The sequence below is a fragment of the Castanea sativa genome, chromosome 10, assembly GCF_040712315.1.
Source record: "Castanea sativa cultivar Marrone di Chiusa Pesio chromosome 10, ASM4071231v1".
Taxonomy (NCBI): domain Eukaryota; kingdom Viridiplantae; phylum Streptophyta; class Magnoliopsida; order Fagales; family Fagaceae; genus Castanea; species Castanea sativa.
The window spans coordinates 25,608,857-25,630,867 of NC_134022.1; the positions used below are offsets into that span (position 1 = coordinate 25,608,857).

Genomic DNA, 22,011 nt, shown 5'->3' on the forward strand with positions numbered 1-22,011 from the left:
AGAACGAACCTAACCTTAATTGGGCTATCCGAATTTATTATAAGGCTAGAATTGTCTGTCACTATTTACGCGTGACGGACCAATCAAAAGTTGATGATCCGGTAGAACATGCCACATGGTTGTTACTTTGTTTTTCAGGCAAAATTTGCTAATAGCATCTTTTTTTTATAAAAATATTAGATAAATAGCATGCGGTTGAAAGCATTTAGTAAGTTGAATCGTTTTTGGAACTCAAGTTGAGTTTGTGAAACTTGAGTTCCAATCCAAAATCGAGTTTCACAAACTCGATTTATTCTTGAATTTATCTAACCTGGATTTAAAAATAAAAAACACGTGAAACTCGAGTTTGGTATATTCGAGTTCCACTTTTTTTTTCCCACTTGGAACTCGAGTTTCTTATAGGTAAATTTTTTTAAAAAAATGGAACTCGAGTTCCAAAAACAGTCCAACTAATTAAATAAGTTCAAACGCGTGCTAGTCACCAAATTTTTTCCGAAAAATGTACTTGTGGGGGGTAAAAAGATCCTGATGGGAACATGGGCCTTTTGGGCCGTGTTAAGGAAGGCCGACCTGACCCTGGGTTTGGAAATTGTTAATACTATGGGTCGGCCCATGCGCCGAGGGTCCGAGGACCCAGCCGAGGGTGAACTTACCCTCGGACGACACCGAAGAACCGGGACTTCATGGTACGGGTTAGGGAATGACACGGTCAAGACCAATGGTTAAAAGGGGTGAACCCTTGAATGCCCCGAAGCACCGTGTTGAATAAATGTCAAAGACAAAGGCTGCTACCTCAACATTAAAGACCCTGCACCTACCACCATTGCCGCATTAATGGGGAGGTGACACTTAAACAGTGGAAGGGAAACTTCTAGTTACTGTTCAAAGGTACTAAGAAAAGAAATATCTATACTAAGGGAGGAGTTGGGGGCAACACGTGTATAAAGTATTAAGAAGAAGAGTATTTAAGAAAGACCTGGAACAGAAATGAGGACGGAACTTTTTGTAACCTAAAAAGAAAAAAGACAAAGAGAGAGATAATATAAGAACAGCTCTCGGCTTACGTCCGAGGAGACCTATTTACGTTACTCTTTGCTGTTTCCTAATACTGGCAATCTTTAGTTTGTCATTTAATCTTCACTCACTTCTAACCTGGGTTTCAAGCCCACTCTCTACAAGTTTTCATTGTTTAAGGCTCATTGGGCCTGAGCCCATAACCGTTCTTGGGTCCAGGTGCAATTGTGCACTTACAATTGGCGCCGTCTGTGGGAAATCTAGTCTGGAAGTAGTAGAGATATTATGGCAGGCTTAGGCTCTCACCATGCAGAGTCACAAGGATCACAACCGGAAGATCATTACGAACTTCTAGAACCTCATAGGGATCGTGAGGGAAGCGTCCATACGAATACCCGGGGGATAGCCATACTCAGGGGGTAGCACTACCCACGATGAGGGCTCTAAATCCATGCAGAAGGAAATTAATCGTTTGAAGAGGAAGTTACGCCGCGCTAAACGTAAGGTTTCTCCGTCCTCATCTAGTTCTTCCTCAGAGAAAGATAGGGGAGTTGGCTACGGTTCAAGGTCATATTCCCCCACAAGCGCAACATCCTCCGGCGAGGAGGACGACCAATCAACTCGCAGACGTAAGAAGCTTCGTTCTAGGGGCTTAGGCAACGATACCATGAGTAGAGCGTTGCACCAACTCTCTAAATCTCCGTTTTCGCGGAGGATTGAGAGGGGAAGGCTTCCCGGGGAGGTTCACCCGGCCCCACCTTTACCATCTACAATGGCCGGACTGATCCGGTGGAACATGTGAGTCACTTCAACCAAAGGATGGCGGTGCACTCTCATAACGAGACTTTGATGTGTAAAGTCTTCCCCTCCGGCTTGGGACTGTGGCTATGAGATGGTTCAACGGTCTCAAATCGGGGTACGTAGGCTCGTTTGGGGAACTAACTAGAGCATTTGCTTCGCGGTTCATCACGTGTAGCAGAGTCCCTCGGCCATTGGACTCGTTGCTATCCATGGTTATGAAGGAAGGGGAGACACCGAAAGCATACTCCGACAGATACTGGGAGATGTTTAATGAAATAGACGGCGACTTTGATGAGGTGGCGCTTAATACCTTTAAGGTGGGCCTCCCTGCGATCACGACCTACGAAAATCTTTGACGAAAAAGCCCGTCCGCGGCGTACGCCGTCTTATGGATCGTATTGATGAATATAAAAGGGTAGAGGAAGACCGGCGAGCGGGGAAAAGGGAAGGAGAAGGTTATCCCGGGGAGAGAAGGGATTTCGGGTCGGACGGATATCACAACAACAAGCCGAGGAGGGATTACATTGGACAAACCGGCTTGGCGGCACCCCAGCCGTAAATGCGTGTTCGAGAACCGGTGCATCGGTTATTAGAAAAAGTTCGCAAGGAGCCCTTCTTCGGATGGCCGGCAAGATGGCAGGGGACCTGCGCGAGAAGAAATCAAAACCTTTTACGTCGGTACCATCAAGATGTGGGCCACACTGCGAGAAGCTGTCGGACCACGTGGAACCATCTAGAAGCGGCTCGTCGGTGAGGGAAAGTTGAAGCGGCATTTGTGTCGGCCCACCGGGCGGGTCGGTCAAGTTGGTTCAAACAACCGGAGGAACAGGTTCATCTCGGCCGACGTGGGAACCATTAACGTTATCTTCACCGCACACAGCGGGGACCGGCTCGGGTCCCGCTCGGGTCATGGCGGTTTCCGTCCGCGGCCGAGGATGTGGGTGGTAGGCCGAAGAGATTAAAGAGCACCTTACCTATCTTGGGTTTCTCCGAGGAGGATAAAATAGGGACTATCCGGCCCATGACGATGCTCTTGTGGTTACCCTCGGAATAGGGAATTATGACGTGAAGAGGGTGATGATAGATCGGGCGGCGGTGCGGATATCATGTACCCCGATCTATTTAAGGGGTTAAGGTTGGAGTTGGAAGATTTAACTCCTTATGACTCACCTCTTATCGGCTTTGAAGGGAGAGCCGTTGTGCCAAAAGGACGATCCGTTTACCCGTTCAATCGGCACGAAACGGTTGAAGTAGATTTCATTGTGGTTGACGCGTACTCTCCATATACGGCCATCCTCGCCGAGGCCATGGGCGCACGCTCTGGGAGCCGTCTCCTCTACCTTGCACGTTAAGGTTAAATTCCCCTCGGGGGAACACGTTGAGGAGATCCTCGGCGGCCGAGGTAGTGGCCGAGCAATGCATATCGGCGGCAATACTTCGTCGGTCGGAAGTCGAGTTATCAACCTTGCCCATCCGGGAGTCATAGCAATTAACGGCTCGGAGGCACTGGAGCGATGACGGAGAAGATGAGGTTTGCGAGGAGTTAGAGAAGTTTGTAATAGCGGATGATCCGGAGAGATTCTTCCAAGTTGGCATACTTACGCCATACCAAGAGAAGATGGAGTTGTTGGAATTCCTAAAGGACAATATAGATGTCTTTGCGTGGGACCCTTATGAGGCTCCGGGCGTGGATCCGAGCTTTATTTGTCATCGTTTAAACGTCAATCCGGCCATTGTTCCGAGGAGGCAGCCACCTCGGCGATCTTCCCGAGAACATTCGAGGCTGTGAAGGAAGAGGTTCTTAAACTCAAAAGGGCGGGGGCGATCAAAGAAGTTTTCTACCCCGAATGGTTGGCTCATACCGTTGTCGTTAAGAAGAAGAACGGCGGGTGGAGAGTGTGTGTAGATTTCTTGATCCGAACAAGGCCTGTCCTAAAGATTCGTTCCCAATGCCACGGATTGATCAAGCTGGTAGATGCTCTTGTTGGACATCCTCGGATGAGTTTCTTGGACGCCTTCCTGTGGTTACCACCAAATTCCGCAGCGTTAGAGGATCGGGGAGAAAACTCGCTTTCATTACTCCAACGGGGAACTATCATTATAAGGTCATGCCATTTGGGTTAAAAAATGCTGGGGCTACTTATCAAAGAATGATGACCGAATGTTTGAACGAATCGGGAAAACCATAGAAGTATACGTGGATGATATGGTGGTGAAGAGTAAGACGGTACCTTCGCACATGACGGATTTGGCCGACACCTTCAAAAATGCGAGGAAGTATAAGTTGCGCCTTAACGCCTCCAAGTGTTCTTTTGGCGTGGGATCCGGGAAAGTTCCTAGGGTATATGATCACTCATAGGGGCATAGAGGTGAACCCGGTGCGGAGTTAAGGCTATTCGGGAATTTGCGCCCGCCTCGGAACCCAAAAGATATTCAAAAATTGGCCGGAATGATTCTTTGCGCTCGAATAGATTTATTTCTCGGTCGGTGACCGACCGTGCCGTCCTTTCTTTCGGTTGTTGAACAAGTGGAAAGGGTTTCAATGGACCGAGGATTGCGAGGTAGCTTTCCAACGACTTAAGCAATATCTTTCTCGGCCACCCATTTTATCTCGCCCGAGGTGGACGAGGTTTTATTCGCTTATCCGGCCGTAGCCATTCACGCGGTGAGCCTAGTCCTCATAAGGAATGAAAATGGATTACGAGACCGATCTACTACGTTAGTAAGTCCTTGAATGAGGCCGAGATGCGCTATCTGCCTTTGGAAAAAGCACTTCGTCGTAGTCCACGCCACGCGCAAACTCCCTCATTATTTTCAATCTCATCTTGTGGTTGTTTTGACCAGTGCCTCGCGTCGTGTTGCGTAGTGCCGATTATTACGGCAAGGTGGCAAAATGGGGAACCATTTTGGGAGCCTTTGATGTTAAGTACGTGGCCTCGCACATCGGTGAAGGGACGGGTCCTCGCGGATTTGGTGGCGAGTTTGCGAACCATTGATAGAAGAAACTTCAAAAGAAGCACACATGGGTGGAAAATCGGTTGGTGTGATCACGAGATGTATCACCCCTCGGTTTGGAGAGTTCACGTGGATGGGGGCTGCTAATCAAAGAGGGTGTTGGGCTTGTTCTAGTGTCCCCTGAAGGGATTGTCTTTGAAAAATCTTTGAGATTGGCCTTCTCGACTACTAATAATGAGGCCGAGTATGAAGCGATCTTGGTAGGCATGCAAATGGTACATAAAATGGGTGGCAAAGAAATCCATGTGTTCTCGGACTCTCGGTGAGTGGTCGGCCAAGTCATGGGGACCATGGAGGCTAGAGACCCCGGGAATGCAAGAATATTTGGCCCGGGTTAAACGTCGGCGAGCCGAATTCGACTCATTTGCCTTAGCTCATGTCTCTAGGAGTGGAAACACTCATGCAGATTCTTTGGCTACATTGGCCACATCCTCGGCTCAAGGTCTACCTAGGGTGATTCTCGTTGAGGATTTGATAGAACTCCTTATATAGTCGCTAACGCACCTCGCATCCATTTAATAAGGCCTGGTCCTAGTTGGATGGATTCAATCATATCTTTTCTCAAAAATGACATCCTTCCCGAAGACAAAGTTGAAGCGAGAAAAGGTACGTCGAAAGGCGCCGCGTTTCGGTTGTCCGAGGACCGTAAGCTATACAAACGATCCTTTTCGGGACCGTATTTGTTGTGTGTACACCACGAATCAACGGAATCATTGCGGAGGAATTGCATGAAGGAATTTGTGGGAGTCATACCGGGGGAAGGTCCTTAGCCCATAGAGCCCCGACTCGGGGTTATTGGTGGCCTAATATGCGAGAGGGAGGCTCGGGATTATGCCGGAAAGTGTGATCGGTGTCGGAGGTTCGCCCCTAATATCCACCAACCGGGAGGGGTTCTTAATCCTCTGTCTAGCCCTTGGCCTTTCGCACGGTGGGGCTTGGACATTGTAGGGCCATTCCCGAGGCTGCCGGAAACAAAGATGGGGCCTTGTAGGGACGGACTACTTCACTAAATGGGTAGAAGGCGAGCCTTAGCCAATATCCGAGATGTTGATTCCAAGAGGTTTATTTGGAAGAATATTGTTACTAGATTTGGTATACCACGTACTCTTTATCTCGGACAATGGCGTTCAATTTGACGGCAACGCCTTTAGGCGATCTTGTAGTGACATGGGCATCACAAACGAGATACTCTACCCCGGCTTATCCTCGAGGAAATGGACGAGGCCGAGGCCGTTAACAAGGTCATAGTCAACGGGCTCGAGAAGAGGTTGGATGATGCGAAAGGCGGATGGGGTAGAAGAGCTCCCTCATGTCCCGTGGACGTATCGGACCACTCCGCGCGGGTCCAGCCGGAGAAACGCCATTCTCTATGGCTTATGGAGCCGAGGCGGTGATACCATTGGAGTCTCGGATTTCCTACTCTAAAGACAAGTTCTTTTAGTCCGCAGAATAACAAGGAACTTCTAGAGAGAGATCTTGATTTACTTGAAGAACGGCGTGAGGCGCCTATGGTCCAAATGGCTTATTATCGGCGAAGCTAAAACAAGGACATGATGCCCACGTGAAACTAAGGCCACTTGCGCACAGGTGATCTTGTATTAAGGAAAGTTGTAGGCAACTTCTAAGAACCCGGCGTGGGGTAAGCTAGGACCTAGCAGGAAGGCCCCTACCGCATTGTTTCAATAGCGGCGTAGGGTCGTATAGGTTAGTTGACACGGATGAACGAGTTGTACCACGTCCATGGAATGTAAATAATCTTAGAAGGTATTATTATTAATCAATTATTCTTTTGTCAATTAATGTTTCAGAGTTATAGTGGCTCATATTTGCTTTCTAAAAGAATCATATTTGAAGTTGATGTCTTATCATTTGTTAAACGAACCTTAAAGAAAATTAACATTTGAAGTTATTGTTTTAAAGAAACTTGGTTAAGTGTAGTCCTCGGACCACAAACCTTGTGGAAATTGATGTCTTATCATTTGTTAAAACAGAACCTTAGTTATGCCGGGTCTTCGGACCTCCTACTTTGGGAAAATTAACAATATAAGATATTCTTTTAATGAATCAACCAGAAACTTGGTTAAGTGTAGTCCTCGGACCACAAACCTTGTGGAAATTGCTGTCTTATCATTTGTTACACTGTACCTTAGTTATGCCGGGTCTTCGGACCTCCTACTTTGGGAAAATTAACATTTGAAGTTATTGTTTTAAAGAATCAAACGAAACTTGGTTAAGTGTAGTCCTCGGACCACAAACCTTGTGGAAATTGATGTCTTATCATTTGTTAAACAGAACCTTAGTTATGCGGGTCTTCGGACCTCCTACTTTGGGAAAATTAACATTTGAAGTTATTGTTTTAAAGAATCAAACGAAACTTGGTTAAGTGTAGTCCTCGGACCACAAACCTTGTGGAAATGGATGTCTTATCATTTGTTAAACAGAACCTTAGTTATGCGGGTCTTCGGACCTCCTACTTTGGGAAAATTAACATTTGAAGTTATTGTTTTAAAGAATCAAACGAAACTTGGTTAAGTGTAGTCCTCGGACCACAAACCTTGTGGAAATTGATGTCTTATCATTTGTTAAACAAGAACCTTAGTTATGCCGGGTCTTCGGACCTCCTACTTTGGGAAAATTAACATTTGAAGTTATTGTTTTAAAGAATCAAAACGAAACTTGGTTAAGTGTAGTCCTCGGACCACAAACCTTGTGGAAATTGATGTCTTATCATTTGTTAAACGAACCTTAGTTATGCGGGTCTCGGACCTCCTACTTTGGGAAAATTAACATTTGAAGTTATTGTTTTAAAGAATCAAACGGGGAACCTTAGTTATGCGGGTCCTCGGACCTCCTACTTTGGGGAAAACCAACATTTGCGAGTTAAACGAAAGATTGCTTAAGATTTGTCTTCGGAAGATGACTTTGCTTAAAGTTAACTTCGATTGTGTACGGATGTTAATACCTTACTGTTTATTAACTCGGATCTTAAGTTTTATATCTTTAAGTATTGAGTGAATTTGTGTAAGGAATGGTCCTCGGATCTTACATCCTACTAGAAACAGTGTTATGCATTATAAGGGATTAATCGTTATATGAAGTCCTCTTTCCTTTTTTATCAAGGCATTGTTCAAACGTGTTAACTATGTCACCTCGTATTAAATCTTTAGTAATATACGCATGATTATGTGGAAGTTACGATTGTGCAATCCTTGGAGTTAGATTTTTATACTGCGAGAAACTTTTGATATGACTTAATGGAAAAACTTTTGTAATAAGTACATAAAGAATAAAGAAAAGCGAGACACAATCCAAGTGAAAAGCAAACGAAATTGTCTTTCATTAATCAAGTTAAATATACATTACAATATATAATTCAAAAACAAAAAGAATGGAAAAAGAGAAGCCCTAAGCTAAGTCCTAAGGTTGTTGGAGGGGGATCTTGCCGAGAGGTACTAGTGCCCTCGGTCTTTCTCAACTCCGGCTCAAAAGGAGTCATAACCTCGCTTTCCTTTATCCATTGTCTTTGTTGGAAGGACGTTGGGTTCCACTATGCGGTTCAAGTCCTTCTCACATCTACTCCTCCTTCCTTTTCTTTATTGGAACCAAAAGGTTCGTAGGATCGGGAATGGCCGTGGGACCATCGGAGGTAGAACGGGAAGAGTTGTCTCGGGGTAGGAGTAGCGGCGGAGCTTCTTCAATCTCCGTATTTCTAGGGAAGCCAAACGTTCTCGGACTTCCTCGAAATCCGAAGGCGGGAACTCCTGCTACGTTTAAAGCTTCCCCCCATACTTTTTGACGGTATTCGCGGCATAAAGCCGCGAATTCCTCTGTCATTTGTTCCTCGGTGGTCGCTACCCCTTCGTCAAAAACTTGTCCGCAGCGACTGAAGAGAGAGTTGGAAGGAGCCGGCTTCTTCCTTCATCGAGCGGTTGTTTCTTCCGGTATCCGAGCACTCCCTTTGAGCTTGGGAGAGCTCTTCATTTCTTTCCTTAAGGAGTTTGCGCTGTCCTTCTATACGGGTCTCCATGGTCTTCAAGTTTGACTCGACCCCATTCTTCTCTCTCTCTCGGCTACGCTACCTCCGAGTCGGCTTCTCGTTCTCGGCAAGGGGCCGTACCTAAGGTCTTCTCGGTCTCCACCCTAACTTCGAGCTCGGCCACGGCTACTTTCCGAGCGTCTTCAATAAACTTTTCAGCTACAAAGACCTCGAATAGCCCGTAAAAAAAGGCATGATGGAGTTAGGAATAACAAAAACCAATTTAATTATAAATATTGTTGAAGGGAGAAACACTTACCGGCCGCTTAAGTCTCTTTTTAGAGAGAGGAATAGTTGTGGTTGGCCCATCTTTTCCAAGGTCTCCATGTCCTTGGGCGGCGGAAGAGGCGTTCACAGGGCCTCGGCCGGGTGGTGGGCGTGGCCTTGTTGAACCGCCCTTATACCGGGCCCAGCGGGGAGATAGGAGCGCCGATCCAGCCTTAGATCGGGGACCCGGTGGCCGGTGCTCGGTGCACTTCTGACCTCATCACGATTTTCCCGAGTTCAGGCGAACGGGATCTACCACTGCCCTTATCCGGCTTCGCGATGGGCGGGGAGTTGTTGACGTGGCTTCTTGGGCTCTTTATTAGTCGTCCCCTCATCATCCCCCTTCCTCTTCTTCTTGGGATCCTCGCGCTAGCGAGTTTGGGCTCGAGTTTGGAGGAAGGAGGAGGAGGTAAAGCTGGGAGAACTTGGGACGTCCCCTTTTTCTTCTTCTCCCGCAACTTTGGCAGCCCCTATTAGTGAGAAGACCCTCCATTCGTCCCATGTCTTCTACGGATTCGTCCTCGGGAAGGGCAACTACAAACCCCGTAATTCCGGAGGCCTCGGTGGCTTCTTCTTCCTCGTCGGAAAGCACTACGGCGGTTCCGCCGAGGTCTCTCGGTGTCTTCGAGATGGAATTGATCTATCTCGTCGTCAGGGTGTGTGAAGAAGACACCTCGCTCTTCCGGAATGACGGTTTGTTTGTGCATGCACGGCAAGGGGACTATTGCTATCGCCCGGTTGTACGAACGGTGTTAGGGAGCGTCGGGAGGTCACGGTCGTCCAAAAAATGGCGCCGAGCTACGTTGATCCTCTTCCGTCTTCGGTCCGCTTTGCAATAATGGCGTCCTCTATCTCTTGGAAGTCTTTGGAAAGGGGAGTGTATCCGAGAATGAGGTGAGCCGCCGGAGTTGTAAGTCTTCGCTAACGAACACCTCGGAGCGAAGTACCCGGTTTAAATCGGCAACGTTACAGTGACTCAGGCGAGGACGCACGTGTTGCTTATCTGCAAAAAAGACGTCAAAACAAACAAACCTGGTTAGATTCACACAAATATTTAACAAGTCTAAGTAAATACAAATACGCATTTTTGTGTGTGTGTTAGGAGAAGTTGTCTTTGTGGGGAGATTAATCCTACGGCGTCGCACCTGGATCCCCCGGGCGGGGCGGTGAAAGCCATCGTGCCAGTTCCCGGACACGATCAAGTAGTCGTCCTTCATGCCTTTGTTTGATTTGGGCAGACAGGAGATTAGCCTAACGGTGCTAGACCGAGATTTCATATAATAACCTACTTTAGAAAGTTTGTGGGACTCATATAGGAACACGACATCGTGCCATGTGAGGTTTAAACCCATCTGCTCGTTTAGAGCATCTACACTACCTAGAACTCTAAAAACGTTTGGAAGGCATTGGTCGGGACACAACTGTGGTTGCGAAGGTACTCCCTCATTACGGGTTTCATTGGAAGGGTCATCCCACCCTACATGAAGGCTATCATAGGGATGATAACCTCTCCCTCTTTCCTAGAACCGGCCACGGCTGTTGCGGCGGTATTCTAACCCTACGTCGGCGGGAATATGGTATTTGGCTCTAAAGCCTTCCATCCCGGCGGCGGTATCAACTAGACACTTGAATTTTCCCATTACGGAGAGACGATAGACTAAACTTTAAAAGGGAGAGTATTTGTATTGGTAGCCGAGGACAAATATTGAGGAGAAAAGGTTTAGAATAGGAGCAAGAACTTACAAGGTTCAAGATGTGCAAATCTCCACGGTTTTACGCGAGTAAGGTATGATGGGCGATGTCTTGATGGGATTACCCCACGAGGAATTAAATGAAGGCGCGGGTTCCGAAGCGTCACGACGTGCGAAAAGGCGGCCTCGAAATTATGTACGTCCCGCCTAAAATTTCGTGGAGTAATGAGAACCGTTGGATGCCCATCTCACCGTTGAACGTGGGAGATAAGGAGTAACTTACAGTAATAAATGCGCGCGTTTTCGAAAATAAAACCGCCAAGTGTCATCTTCTGGGACGCAAAACGACTTCCACACGTGCCATCACTTATAAAGTGTGTAAAGCAGCTTCTCGTCGGATCAAAACCCTATTTTTCTCCTCGGACGTTGAAAATTAGAGTTTTGAGGGGCTATTGTGGGGGGTAAAAAGATCCTGATGGGAACATGGGCCTTTTGGGCCGTGTTAAGGAAGGCCGACCTGACCCTGGGTTTGGAAATTGTTAATACTATGGGTCGGCCCATGCGCCGAGGGTCCGAGGACCCAACCGAGGGTGAACTTACCCTCGGACTGACACCAGAGAACCCGGGACTTCATGGTACAGGTTAGGGAATGACACGGTCAAGACCAATGGTTAAAAGGGGTGAACCCTTGAATGCCCCAGAAGCACCGTGTTGAAGAAATGTCAAAGACAAAGGCTGCTACCTCCACATTAAAGACCCCGCACCTACCACCCCGGCCGCATTAATGGGGAGGTGACACTTAAACGGTGGAAGGGAAACTTCTAGTTACTGTTCAAAGGTACTAAGAAAAGAAATATCTATACTAAGGGAGGAGTTGGGGGCAACACGTGTATAAAGTATTAAGAAGAAGAGTATTTAAGAAAGACCTGGAACAGAAATGAGGACGGAACTTTTTGTAACCTAAAAAGAAAAAAGACAAAGAGAGAGATAATATAAGAACAGCTCTCGGCTTACGTCCGAGGAGACCTATTTACGTTACTCTTTGCTGTTTCCTAATACTGGCAATCTTTAGTTTGTCATTTAATCTTCACTCACTTCTAACCTGGGTTTCAAGCCCACTCTCTACAAGTTTTCATTGTTTAAGGCTCATTGGGCCTGAGCCCATAACCGTTCTTGGGTCCAGGTGCAATTGTGCACTTACAGTACTATTTACCAAATTTTGCCTTGTTTTCATATTTGACCTTGTGCTTTTATACATGATCAACGGTTCTAGATTGATCATGCTTGTTAAACGACAATAAATTTTATTAGTTGAGCTAAAGTACCCGTATATGATAATACCGAAAATTTATTATAAGATCATCTTATGAAATAAATCTTACAATGTTGGTCCCACAAGTGTGTCAATCAAATGTGAAATGAATCTTCTATAAGACAATCTCATTATATATTTTTTCCAACGATAGCCTTGAATTATTGGTCCTTGCAAATTTTTTTTTTTTTTTTGGATTAAATAACTCTCTCTCTCTCTCATTTTTTTATATAAGAAAGTGATGTCAGTAACTTCAGTTAAACTATTCCACTCTCTGTCAATGAGACATTCTAAAAAATGAAAACATTATAAACTAATAGTGTGGTGAATGAAATTTGAGACATTTGGATTTACGATGCATCTTTGAAGTCTATTGAGTCCATCGCTTCCCTAAAAGAGCATCTTTCTTCTCTTAAAACTCATTAATAAAGCAAAATTCAATAAAGAATAAGATTCTTTATTGACCAATTAAGTTAACACTCATTAATCTTTTAAGATTTATCAATGTTCAATGGATGCATAATGAATAATCTTCTTTTTGTTGAATAAATAACATTAATGCAATTGCTAATAAGTCGCTTATTAGTGGTAACATATTACTTATTGGTAAGTCAATGAACTAATAGTCCAATGACACTTCATCCTTTTTTATATATAAAGGAAGTGGTATCACAACTTTATTAGTGTGATCTCACACACTGAATCCCATTGTGCAGTAGTGTGATCTCTATAACATATTACTTAGCAGTAGGTTAATTGACTAATAGACCAATGCATTTCACCCTTGTTGGTGGCTCTAGTATGTAGTTCCCACTTGTCCACGGGTGTGATCTTGTGATGATAGGATTTCAGTTTTTAGTGCACACAACTTTGGCATATATAGGAACCTCCGAATCCATGCTTGTTTTCAACTCTTCAAACACATTTTTGCTTATCATGCCCTTCCTCGCCTCTAGGTACCTAGGCATCCACTTGACTGGATGCTAGGTGCAGTACCCGGAGCAAGAGGCCCGCCTTAAAATTGGGATGTGGGTATCAATTGTTTGGGAGTCAACTAGTGTCAACTAGATTTGCTTAATTGTTTGAGAGGCAACTAGATTAACTTGTGAAATCCTATGCTTTTCTTACTATAGAATTTGAATAGATCTCATCTTCTGCCCTTGGAGCAGTTTTCAGTGAGCCAACCTGTTAGACCAAAAAGGAAAACCCACCCTCCCCAATTCACCCCCAGCCCTCCTCTCTCCCCTTCCGACCCTTAATAATATTAATAATCATTATTATTATTATTATTTTTTTTTTTAAATCTTTGAAAAGGGTACTGCTCATTTGCTCCCACCTTGGGGGACAATAGTAACTACTGCCTAGACATAAAGATACACAGCAACTATAGGAGCAGACTGCACAACTAATGAAACAACCAAAAAAATACCTTAGAAGGAAAGGGGCTCTTCTGAAAACTACTGGTATGGGTTTATATGTGATGACAAGAGTACAGAGTTTCTGAGAGTTTACGATCAATATTGCCAAATGTTTCTCCAAAATTCACTAGGCAGGGACAACAAGATGGGGTCAGTAAATGACCCAACATACCCAGAGCATATAATTAAGAGCTGCCCCCCACACAACAAAACAAGTGAGGCTATCTGATTCCAATGTTGGATTGCAGTTTTGCATGCCATACCCTTATACTACAGAACAGCCGTCTAGTGCCTACAAGCCCTTTGTGCACCTGCAGGCCTGAATAACATCCGGTTGCATGACCAAATTCCTTATGTGACCAAGTCTGACTGAAGCCACAAGTCTCTTTTTCTTTCTCATTCAACTTCTTATGGACCATTCTGCTTCTATTCAGAAACTAACATGGTAATAAGGCTGACAAGGCTGAAAACCAAGCTGTTATTTAGGAGAGTTTTTAAGCAAAGGCATTTAACTTTCACCATATCTCATTCCAACACTGACAACCTGGAACTTCTATGTCCATATGGAAGAACATTATAATCCATACCCCCTATGGCCCTATCATCTCCATTGTGAGTTGTGGGAAGCGAAGAACTGGAAATCAGGAAGATTAACCTGCAAACGCCGGAGCCAATTGTCAGCATCCTGCAATAGAGAGTTTGCTTGCTGACTTTCACAGGTTCCACCAGGGGTCAAAATTGAACCTCTCAACTTGTAGGAAGCAAGGCCAAAAACAGGCAGAGAAATCTTTGAGGATTCGTCAACCCTCTGGACCTTCCTCCCACTTGAAGCATGAAACTGTGGTTTATTTTTGCCTGTACCAGTCAAAAAATAAATATTAAAATTAAAACATAAATTGTATGATGTTCACAGATAAACACACACAACAGAGAGAGAGAGAGAGAGAGAGAGAGAGATACTTCTGGAGTGTGTCGATAAGGAATGGAAGGTTAGAAAAGAAGCATCCAGACTTTGTAGTGTTGGGCCTACAGGAATTCTATATATTGGATACCTGGAACCAGGTTACAATTCATTAAATTGGAAAAGCCCAATATAATTAGGGGGAAAAACAATTCAATCACAATGCCAACATCCTGTACTTTTTGGGGGGGGGGGGGGGGTGATGAACGTACCAAGCCACTGAAACCCAACTTGTAGGCAAAAGATCACAGCTCCTATACAACCTGAGCTCAGGAAATTGAGTTGCAAGATTTGAAATCTGCAGGTAAGATCAGACATAGACAAGCATCCAAGTCAGGACAAAAGAAAATGAATGGAGACAAAGTACAATACTCAAATCTCAAAGAAAATCAACTCGCCTTATCATACAAAGGTTGGCGATGATGTGGTTGTTCTAGTTCAAAATATTCAAATACTTTCTTCCCAGGAGAGCTGCAAACCTCAGTTTCATCACCGGATGAACTCAGGGGAGGTTTATCTCTCAATGTAAGTCTGCTCATTCTCTGATTGTTTAAGCTCATGAGATCATGCTGACCCTGCAGTCCATCAACAATGCTTTTGGCTCGCCTTTCTGCCTCACAGTCACTGCTGCCAGCGCTGCTTGTCTCCCTTGAAGACTCAGCATCACTGTCCTCACCAGGCCTCCTGGTTAAACATCAGAGCAAAAATCTACAAGATATAAGGACCACCCATCTTGCAAATCTTGTTTACAACACCACTAAGCCTTAGTCCTAAAAAATGGGGTCAGCCCTTACCAAAGTGATTAGGGTCAGCCAAATGTATTAGGGGAAGTCCTAACTTATCTACTATGAGTGGGTTCATTCATATTAAAATGACTAAATTTTATGTTGGCCATCAACCTACCATAATTTTCCTCCTTTTTCCAGACTTGGGACCGGCTGTGAACAAAATATATGACACTTAAAGTAAACATAGACACGAGTGGAGTAATCTTACAATTTTAATTTACCTACATTAATATTACTCAATTCCACACACACTGCAGGAATTGGCTCATCATGGATTGGACACAAGATTTGATCAAGTAACTTCTTAACTCAACAGAGAGAAGAAATAAATCACTCTGGACCCACCAAATTATCTACCCAAAATAAGGTAATTTGCATTCAACATGTCTGTACAAGGCTCAGCTGGAAAGGACTTTGATAACACACTCTCTCTAACTTTGATAGCACACTCTCTCTCTAAAGTCATTTATAGAATGTGATCAGTCCTTTTCTCCTCTCTTTTCTCTCAAGTGAAAGTATCTCTTAGGCATTTATTTGTTAAAACATAATAATTGCAACTTGCAAACAGGCATGGTCCCTAAATGTTCTATCTTTTTGTATTTTGGGTTCAATTGGTCAACTAACTAAGGTTCTTTAGTAAAAAAAGTTAATATTAATTTCGTTTGTTTCAATTAAAAAGAAAATATATATATTTTTCCTAGAAAAAATTTTCCGGCATTTTCTAATGTTTGGTATAACAAAAAATGAAAGTCAAGTGACCAACGGATTCAATCCAAACACAGAAAGTTTTCCACCATTCCCTTGTGCCTCACCCCCGCCATTCCTTTATGCTGCCAACACCACCACCACTAGCACTGCTGCCACTGCCTTCATTGCCACGCCAACGTCACTACCACCACCACCACGCTACTTACGATGTTGCCACCATCACCACCTCCACTGCGACCACACCATCACCACTACCACTACCACGCTTACATGAAATATTAATGATTTTTCATGCAAACCAAATAAGAGGCACAACCAAACATAGGAAAACAAATCCTTTTCCCAAAAAATTGTTTTTCACCAAGAAAACTTTTTTGTCAAAACAAACGGAGCATAAATATAAAAGAATCAAGCTTAACCATATGATAGCAAATAGAGATCACGCATAGTAGGATTATTTTATTCAGAATCACCATGTCAAGGATACATGAAAATCTAATTGTTTGTTAGATGAAAAATATGCAATTCCTTTTAATTTGTAAGTTACACACATTCACCTAGTGGGGGTGTAAACACATGAAAATTTAGCAAATCCTTTGAAAATATTCATGCTAATTAGGGTATGTTTGGTAACCGTTTTTTTATCAGTTTTCTGTTTTCAAAAACAATTTTCTATTTCCTAAGGCAAAACACTTGTTTGGTAACTTATCTTAGGCAAAAATCAAAAACTATTTTTAATTTCCATATTGTGAAGGAAACTGAAAACTGGTCTTGAGCTGTTTTTATTTTTCAGTTTTCCCTCACCTCAGAAAACGCACTAAAACACACGCTGAAACACAGCCAATTAATGAACCAGCGCACTGGTTCAACTCACATAACTAACAAAAAGCTTTGCGTATGCAGATTGGCTCAGCGAGCCAGCATAGCATAGCAGCAGCAAAGCAATAATAGTAGCAGAGAAAGCAGTACTGTGGACTCGTTCATGTATATACACATTCATGCTCAGTCCTCTCATCAGTTCTCAAACTTCAAAGCAAAACCCAAAACCCATACCCATACCCAATCCTTTATTACTCCACCAGTATCTAACATGTGAATGCCAGACCAAATTCAATTTTGAACCCAAAAAAAACACAGTCAGAGAAACAGAGAGAAGAGAAACACCAAAAAAAAAACCTTTGATTTTGGCCCATGAAAGCTATCCACCATTAAAGAATGACAGAGTACTAGCTCATGACTTTTTTTTTCCACACAATGTGAATATCTGAAGTCTGAACCCAGTTCTTCTTCTTTTTTTTTAATAAATAAAAATTTTTAAAAAAAAAACCCATTATTTAAATTTCCCAAAATCAATCTACACTAGAAACTAATTAGTATTGTGATTTATAATTTCTTTGGGTGTAAGGATTTTAAATACTTTGGAGCAAACATGTTTTTGAATTAGAATAAAATATAATTTTTAAAAAAAAATTAACCAAAGAAAACAAAATTCAACTTTTTCAAAAACAACTACCAAACAAATTTCCTGAATTTTGTTTTTGAAAAATGTGTTTTTCAAAGCAACTAACCAAACGTGTTTTTCATTTTGAAAACAGAAAAATTTTGTTTTTTTCTTTTTCCCTTGAAACAAGAAAACGAAAATAGAAACAAAAACAGTTACAAAACATGCCATTAGCATTCCGTAGCAAACAAAAGCATGCTAACTCATCACATTGGATAGAGACCAATATCTAGATCTGCAATGCCTATATCCAGAAACTATAAAGGTCATAAAACCAAGTCACTAGTTTAGTCCTCCAGTTATTAATCGAATATGCTAAAGGCTCAATCTAACAACACCTTCAGATTAAGCAAGTGCTAAAACTACAAACAACTAGGATTTAGCTAGTACATGATTGTGATCACAAAATTCAAAAAACTTATCTCCTAGTTTTATGACAGAATACTTAAATGTAAAGAATGCGGACACAGGGCTTCAACACTGCCAGACCTTTTACTCTTTGGCTATGGCGTGACATCAGTCTATTGCCCAGGGTCTCAAGTTGACTTTCAGGTATAGGTTTAAGCAAAACTAGCTCGTTCTTAAAGAGGAGGTTATCAATTATTTCCATAAACTTCCAGAAACACTAATCAAATCTTCAGTAATGTTTTAATTTTCTCCTTGGAGTTTAAACACTACTGTTACGGTCCTAATCAGAAGACATGTTTAACTCTTTTAAAGAATGAATGAGGTATTCAATGGTTTCCATGTAGCTATTACTGAATTTATAATTTAAGTCACTGAAACCATGCTCTCTCAGTTTATTTTGGCACCAAGAGGAAGAAGAATGTTACTTTGAATTGACAGACTTCAACAATAAGCACTTCCAAAAGGAAAATGGACTTCAACAAGCAGCAACATAACCAGGCCAAACAGCAATAGAACAATAATCAAAATACTAATTATGTAACCCAATGAAATAAACAAAAATCGAGTTACAATATATCACACAAGAACAAGATAAAAACTGCTTCTTTAGCAATTAATTATTTATTGGATCATTTGCTTCTTCACTATGAGTTTTCCTACCAGCTTTGGTCCTTGGTTTTCTATCTCTTTGATCTCAGTTAGTCTATGCCACGAAGGGCGGTAGACATGCTGGCAGGGGCAGTTTGTAGTCTTTTTTTCAATCAGTAAATGTGAAACTTTATTCAGAATCAGAAAAAGCAGTACAAGCACTAAGCAGGAAGAGTACAGAGGATATGACTGAATATAGAAGGACTGCAGTAAATCCATCTCCCAGTCTTGATAAGAATTTGAAAGTTCCACATTCCAAAGACAATCTCTTTGGGTAGCTGCATTAAATCTGCTACAGAAGCACATTTATCTTTGTCCAAACAGAAAATTTCCGGAAAAGCATCCTTGAAACTCACATCTCCACAACAGCAATCATACCAAAAGTGAATACCAGGCAGCCCCTAGGCATTATGTGGACTATTTGGCAGGAAAACCCACAACTTTTCAAGGGGGTTGAGTAATCTTTGCTGGATATAAAGTATTAAAGTTTTTCTTTTTGCGCACTTTGTATGATTAGATGGCAATTTGGAATATCCATTCTTGGGCTACTTTGGTTGATTTTTTAGAAACTCGTTCCTTTTGATGTTGTTTCTGTAGGTCTCTGAATACAGTTCTTATGTACAGAGGATGCCTTGATTTTTTTAAAATTTCTAATAAATGATTTTATTACTTATCTATATTTGTTTAATGGTCTGTTTGGATTAAGGGGAAGGGAGGGGGAGTGGAGGGGAGGGGAGTAGAGTAGAATTGGCAAAAATTAGGCATTTAAGAACAAAGACACGAAGCTAAGTGCCACTCCAGGCTGATCCCACAAACTAGGATGCAGAATGATAAGGTGGTTGGGGCCAAGGACCAATGAAAGATGATAGGTAATAAAGGTAAAAATTCAAGACAGAGAAAAACTTACTCTAGGATCGGTGCTCACCAGAAATAAATAGCAATTGAAAATTCATAAACAACCAGCAATAGAAAAGAAGCAAATTTTTGTGCAAGTGAACGATAAGCAATATACATCAGGAAGTTATCCAAAGGCTAATTAACATAGCAAAGACTAAGAATAATGGTTGCCAATGAGCTCTAGCTCAAATGGTACTTTCTCCTTTCATAATAATGGGATGGAGGTGAGGTCATAGATTCAAGTGCGTGAGCAACTTTCCAATTGAAAAGGAGTAAGAATAAAGGCTCACCTCAGCCTATGTGGATCTGTGTACAATTGTATTCCCGACAAAGATGGAACATAATATTGTTTAACAGAGTCACCACCATTCAATAACAACGGTACTCCCACTCCATACACACTCCATTCTCTAAAAGATTCCCATAGATCACCAAGACTAAAAAATGAGTGTATGTCAGCTTCAAGATTTCTCCGCCCCCTCATTCTTGCCTGTGGACTCAAAAAGCCACCAGTTAAAACTTAAAAAGCACACAATGATGCTAGTTGCAATGAAAGCACAGGAAATTTTGTTGTTCAAACCTCAAAATAAAAATTTGCATTTCAGATTTTCCTGAATTAATGGTTTTAAAAATATAAAAAAAAACCCACTAAAAGAGACAAATTATAGGCCTAGGTTTTGGAAGCATTATTCAGAAACACAAAGAACAGAAGACATTGGCTGCAATCATTTTCCTCTTCCTTCCATTAGTTTACTTAGCATCCTACCACAGCATCTAATTAAACAAATGAAACCAAAAACACAAACTTGATCTCCAGATTTCTTCATTAAATTGCTTAATATAGACAACAAATGAAAGAAATGCATGTGATAGATAGTATGATGCTGGATAGAATAAAATGACAGAGAAGAATATAAATGACCAAACTTGATTAATCTATTAAAGATCCATACCTAACCCCAAAGTTTAGGTACTAATACAATTTATTGAAATTCAATCAGTTTAACTTTTCATCATTTCAAGACCCCCTCCCCCCCCAAAAACCCCTCCAAAAAAAAAATCCCTTCTCAAAGTAATTATTACAACACCAAATTAAAGTAAATAAACAATAAAATTCCACTCAACTCGGTCATATTATTTGACCCTTTCAAATCCCAATTGAGGTTGATAAGCAATTTGAACCTGAAGATTTGAAAGCCTTGAGAACTTCAAAAAAATTGAATCATTTCAACTTCAAACACACGCATGCAGCAACTTTTTGATCAGGTTGAAAAGTTCTTGCTGAACCAAAAGGCTTACCATCTCGGCAGATGCACGTATCACATAGCTGACCCCAAAGTTTCACATAGCTGACCCCAAAGCTTATGGACTAATAATGCAATAAATTGAAACTGAATCCATTTAACTTTTCATCATTTCAATTTTCAACCCTCCTCCCCCCAATAAAAAACAACAAATTAAAGTAAATAAATGATAGAATCCCACTCAACTCATTAAGTGTTTTAAGATATTAAAAGAGCGTTTTTAAAACCCAAAATTCTGTTTTGCAACCACGACTCCTCAAAGCTTTTTTTACAAATGCTCATTTTAAACTCAAAACACAGTTTTCCAACAGCTTATACAAAATCACCCGACACATTTCACTCTTTTAGACCCCGAATGAGGTTAATTCTTCATCAATTAAAAACCAAAACAAAATGAAATATTAGATTCAAAACATCAGCATCCATCACTTGACTCATTACTTTTCACCACAACAAAACAATCATATAATAATGTGACAAAAAAGTAGTAACTAGACAAGTTCAAAGTCTGAATATCTCACTATCTTAGTCCACACCCAATCAAGCACTACAACTAACAATTTTCCCCCAGTCCAACTAAAAGCTTTATTTTTATTTTTACTAAACAGTGAAACGCGCGCACACACACAATACATGTGTAGACATTTTTCTCAACTGTTCTCGGGAACCAAACAGAAGTTTTTAGAGTAGTACCTCGGAGAAGAACTGAGCTGGAACAAAGGGAGTGACCGATTCTACAAGGCGATCCAAGTTGGTGGAATCAGCGTTTGAAGAAGAGGCAGAGCAGACCGAGTTTGGCCTAGACAATGTCGACTCGTCCGAGTCGACTCGGGTCTCGGGCTTCACCTCTTTCTGCTTCTGGCTGCGGAGCTGCCTTTTCTGCTGCTGCTGCTGCTGCTGCAAAAGCAGCTGTTGGTGTCTACGAACCGCCGGCGGGTTGTAGAACCGGTCCGAGCCGTGGGTCCGAGTCAGAGCGAAGCCGCCAGAGTTGGACATTACTGTAAATTAATCGAACTTTGCGGATCAAAAAATAAAATAAAATAAAATAAAAGTGATCAGATTAGAGTGAACGAAAAAAAGAGAGGTGTAGTAATAGTAATAGAAGTAGTACTAGTAGCAGTAGAAGTGGTAGGTGGTGGTTTGTAATATTGGGAATTCAAAAGTGCTGAATTGTGTGGGACAGGTATGGTATTGTTGAGGTTTTTGAGGGGTTTTTGGGGATAATTTTTTGATGGGTCAGAG

The 22,011-nt window shown here is 42.3% G+C and overlaps 1 protein-coding gene across 2 annotated transcripts; it reads right to left on the reverse strand.

Moving 5' to 3' along the window:
- Positions 1-13,545: 13,545 nt before the first annotated feature.
- LOC142611775 (uncharacterized) lies at positions 13,546-21,831 on the reverse strand. 2 transcript variants are annotated; one of them, XM_075783908.1, is made up of 7 exons: positions 21,463-21,809; positions 19,756-19,955; positions 14,914-15,199; positions 14,728-14,813; positions 14,515-14,606; positions 14,299-14,409; positions 13,546-14,209 (listed from the first exon to the last, which is right to left on the reverse strand). In XM_075783908.1, exons 1-7 carry the CDS (start codon positions 21,763-21,765, stop codon positions 14,205-14,207), a joined length of 1,083 nt encoding a protein of 360 aa, XP_075640023.1. In that variant the 5' UTR covers positions 21,766-21,809; the 3' UTR covers positions 13,546-14,204. The 2 variants fall into 2 exon arrangements, with proteins under 2 accessions (XP_075640023.1, XP_075640022.1); XM_075783907.1 differs by having other exon boundaries at positions 13,546-14,409; positions 21,463-21,831.
- Between the last annotated feature and the right edge of the window lie 180 nt (positions 21,832-22,011).